Raw genomic sequence first — 3,912 nt, 5'->3', positions numbered from 1 at the left:
TGATGCTAACAATTTGGAAATAATCTTCTTCGCGGCCGATGACCTCGGTCCGTAGATTGCTATCGGAGGGCAGCAGCATTGTTGTTCTTGATCCCTCCACTGTTCTTGTTTCTGTTGACGCTCACCATCGTCCGGCTTTCCTACAACCATCTTCTCGGACCAGGTACCGAACTGGCTCAAATCACGAAACCCAAAGCTCATCGGCAACACTAGGCTCACTGCTCACATGCGGCGACAATGCCGACTGAAATTTTGCTCCTCTTTAGTTAACCGGCAATGTAATACAGGAGCTGTGTAATTATATTTATGATAAACATTAGTACTCAAGGTTGTGCCCTTGTGCTTTGGGCCGCATGTTGCGTGGCTGGGCTATGCCTTTTTCTTTTTCTGACAACCGGAGCAGCAGAGTAAAATCGCCTGGGCTCCTTCCCAAATGACCAAATCACATAGCAGCTGTATGAGCTGAGCATTCGGACGACGCGGCCCACTGGACCATCCGGCCACCAGCCCACCAACTAGGCATCCACCACCACACTGCTTCTCTTCTTGTTGGATGGAAGCCGCCGGTGGCTGGCACAACCGGCAGCGCACGGGCCGCCGTTGGCGCCTGCCGAGCTCGTCGGCGCATGTATGCCGTAAAGCAAAGGTGATCGAGTATATACTAACAGAGTGCACGTATATACTCCAGAATACACGCAACTACTGCTACACTTCTTGTCGCACACTTGCACAGCTAGAACACACACACACACACACACAAGTACGCTGCGTAGTTCATACAGAATACAGATCGAGCGAGACGTTCACGCCCACTTGGCCATGATGGACATGCCGCCGGCGCCGAGGAGGACGGCGGCGAAGGAGAGCAGCTGGAGCCTGACGCTGCCCTGCAGCCTGGGCCCCATGAAGTCGGCGGCGAGGAGCTCCACGAGCGCCATGTAGTGGAGCAGCCCCGCGGAGGCGGCGTTCAGCAGGCCCACCACGATGAGCGCCGTGGGGCTGTTCTCCCGGTACACCTTGGTGAGCGCCAGCCCCAGCGCGATCCCGAACGGCGTCGTCGTCGAGAAGAAGAACACCAGCCCGGCCTTCATCCGGGCGCCGTACTCCGCCTGCAAGATGCAGCCGCCGAGCCCCATCCCCTCGAACAGCTGGTGGAAGCACATGGCCGCCACCAGCGGCCGGATCGTGCACACGCTCTGGGACGCGCCCATGCCCAGGCCGATCACCACCGAGTGCACGATGATGCCCATCTCCAGGACCTGCAGTGCATATGCGACGATGTTTTAATTGGCGGTTTCTACTGTACCACTCAAATACGTACACAAGAGTTCACAAAAACTTCTAGCTGATAGTGATGCTTCACATTAGTCATGGATTTCACTACGATTTTGCAGCTGAAAATAAAACATTTTTAGCATCAGGACAATCAGTCATGGATTTCAAGCTGATAGTGATGGCGCATGGTTAGCTTAAGTCGAGTGTCTGACATGTTTGATAAGTTAAAAAAGTTGTTAATTACGCGCGCATCACCTAGAGGGGCACCTCATATTATACGTAATGTACTACGTCAGTTTATTTCCAAGACCCCCAAAACATTTGACCGGCTCAAGCTGCTGAACACTATTGATGCATTAGCAAGAAATTACATAACAAGATAAAATTTGAATCACAGAATGACTCTTTTTTTTTTGGGAACGGACGGAACTATTGCCACTGAAATTTCCATTGAATTGAATTACAAATCTAACTGAACTACTTTATAACAAAGCTCATATTTAGTTAGCCTAATTGGTGGTCAAAACCTTAAGGCGTTTGACTTTAGAAATGTGTGCATATCATAAATTGTAGATTAGGAAATACTACATAAAAATATGGTAGATGATTTAATTGATTTATATCCAACTGTTCCTTCTATATGGATGACAAAATCTTTTATCAACAATAGATATTAGTCTAATGATATGCATATATTTGAAACAACAATACTATTGTTGGATTTTTTTAAATTATTTTCCTATGATTATAGGACTTTGCTAATTTCTCTTACAAACAATGTTATATATGAAAAATTTATGGTTCGAGTTGGCTGTGCTCGGTGTTATATATTTAAATAATAATTTAAAGAGACTAGCTGCTAGCCTACTTGTGCGTTAATTTTCTCATGCAGTCCTATACATGTCATATATAAAAAAGCAATGTCATATTTGAAAAATAAAGTAAATAAATCAGTGTCAATAGTGGGAGGAAGTAATATATTTAACACTTTCGTTGTGGCTCTATTACCTATCCACTTGTACAGTTGTCTATTTGCCCATTTCAATCCCTTATGTGTAAAAAGTCAACTCTTTCACCTCCTGTGACACTAACAGATCTCCAAGAAATCAAAGAGCAATGGCATCATAGTTGATGTACATGTGAGATGCATTGATTGCTCTAAACCAATCGAGAAGACTATCTCGCAAAAAGAAGAAGAAAAAATCGCGATGACTTTGTTACAACATAATCTAGCTGCGAACGTACGTACGGCGATAGTCCTTGAGACTCGTAACCAGGTACGGCACGGACGCGAAGTAGTTGATTTGACAATTGTGTTTCTCTTATCTTATACGAACTGCAAGGCCAATCGCCTGCGGCCAACAAAGCAAGAAGATGCCTACTACCAGAGTGTCGAGATGGCAGCACGGTTACCTGAACGACGACGCGGTTCCGGCGCAGCTGCACCTTGCTGGCCTCGTCGTCGTCCTCGGGCTTGGCAACCGCCGCGGATTCCGCCGCGACGATGTCCCCGTGGCCGTGCCAGTGCCCGTGCGCGGGGCTCTCGTGGTCGGCGACCGCGGCGCCCGCGCGCCGGCCGGAGGTGTTGCCGCTCCTCTTCCGGTTGTAGAAGGTAAGCATGAGCGAGTCCACCATGAGCGTGAACAGGGCGGCGAGCATGGCGACGAAGGCGGTGAAGGAGAAGTCGCCCCAGGGCTTCTTCGGCAGGCACGGCGAGGTGAGGTTGTTGAAGGAGTCCGGGAGCACGTGCATGTACCCCGTGGCGAGGATGACCCCCGACGCGAAGGCCTTGACGATGACGAAGAGGTTGCGGTCGGGCCGGAGCGCGGGGACGTAGCGGGAGAAGAGCGGCAGGCACACGCCGATCACGCTGGACACCAGGATCGTCGGGATGGCGATCAGCTTCAGGCGCAGCGCCTTGGGGACGTTGTGGCACGCGCCGTCCGCGGAGGGGTTGGCGCAGGCGTCTGCCGCCGGGTCCGGCGACGCCGGCTGCGCACCGGCGAGCAAGGGAGCGGCGGCGGCGAGGAGGACGAGGACGGCGAGAGGGGCAAGGGCATGTAGCTGGGTTCGCGACGACATCTTTGCTCTCAGCTTAACTATGATCCAACAAGTAACCAGGACGTTGCAGTAGTAGTGTAGTATGCTGTGTACAGATGATGTCGTAGTACTTGAGAAGGGTTTGTATTTATAGGGCTTGGAATTTCATTTTGGAGTCACCTGGAGGCAGCTGGAGGGCCTCCCTCGAACCAGGAACTTTATTGAAGAAAGGATGTATTTATTTCGCTATGACAAATTTTTTTTGAGGGGTCGCTATGACAATTATTTGACCAACAATCACTCTGTCAACCCATAGTTTTATAACACAAAATTAATACCAATTGATTTGTATATAAAATATGTATGATGAAAAACAAAATAATCATAAAAATTAGAGTGAGTACCTTTCAAATATCAGTTGCTCAAAATGGTGTTCCACTCTGCCTCGGCTGGACTGCATCCTCCATTCCCACCTAACTCAGCGACCCCATGGCCATGAAATCCCTGGTATGCTAACCCTGCTGGGAGCATCTGTCGACTTTCTCTTAGAAAAGAAGTCTATTTTATTACCCTCTGCAATTCACATTGTCCACTTAA

At 49.2% G+C, this 3,912-nt stretch overlaps 1 protein-coding gene across 1 annotated transcript; it reads right to left on the bottom strand.

Moving 5' to 3' along the window:
- Positions 1-238: 238 nt before the first annotated feature.
- LOC112876435 (fe(2+) transport protein 1-like) lies at positions 239-3,498 on the bottom strand. Its single transcript, XM_025940548.1, has 2 exons — positions 2,689-3,498; positions 239-1,259 (listed from the first exon to the last, which is right to left on the bottom strand). The coding sequence occupies exons 1-2, from the start codon at positions 3,355-3,357 to the stop codon at positions 804-806; spliced, it is 1,125 nt and encodes a 374-aa protein (XP_025796333.1). The 5' UTR covers positions 3,358-3,498; the 3' UTR covers positions 239-803.
- Positions 3,499-3,912: the final 414 nt, after the last annotated feature.

The sequence above is a fragment of the Panicum hallii genome, chromosome 9, assembly GCF_002211085.1.
Source record: "Panicum hallii strain FIL2 chromosome 9, PHallii_v3.1, whole genome shotgun sequence".
Classification (NCBI taxonomy): Eukaryota; Viridiplantae; Streptophyta; class Magnoliopsida; order Poales; family Poaceae; genus Panicum; species Panicum hallii.
Note: the sequence above shows the minus strand (reverse complement) of the source record. Positions and strands in the feature narration are given on the sequence as shown.

Coding starts and splice junctions, on each gene's coding strand:
- LOC112876435 (XM_025940548.1), bottom strand. CDS start 3,357: ATGTCGTCGCGAACCCAGCTACATGCCCTTGCCCCTCTCGCCGTCCTC. Junction 1,260..2,688: donor GGAACCGCGTCGTCGTTCAG/GTAACCGTGCTG, acceptor TATGCACTGCAG/GTCCTGGAGATGGGCATCAT.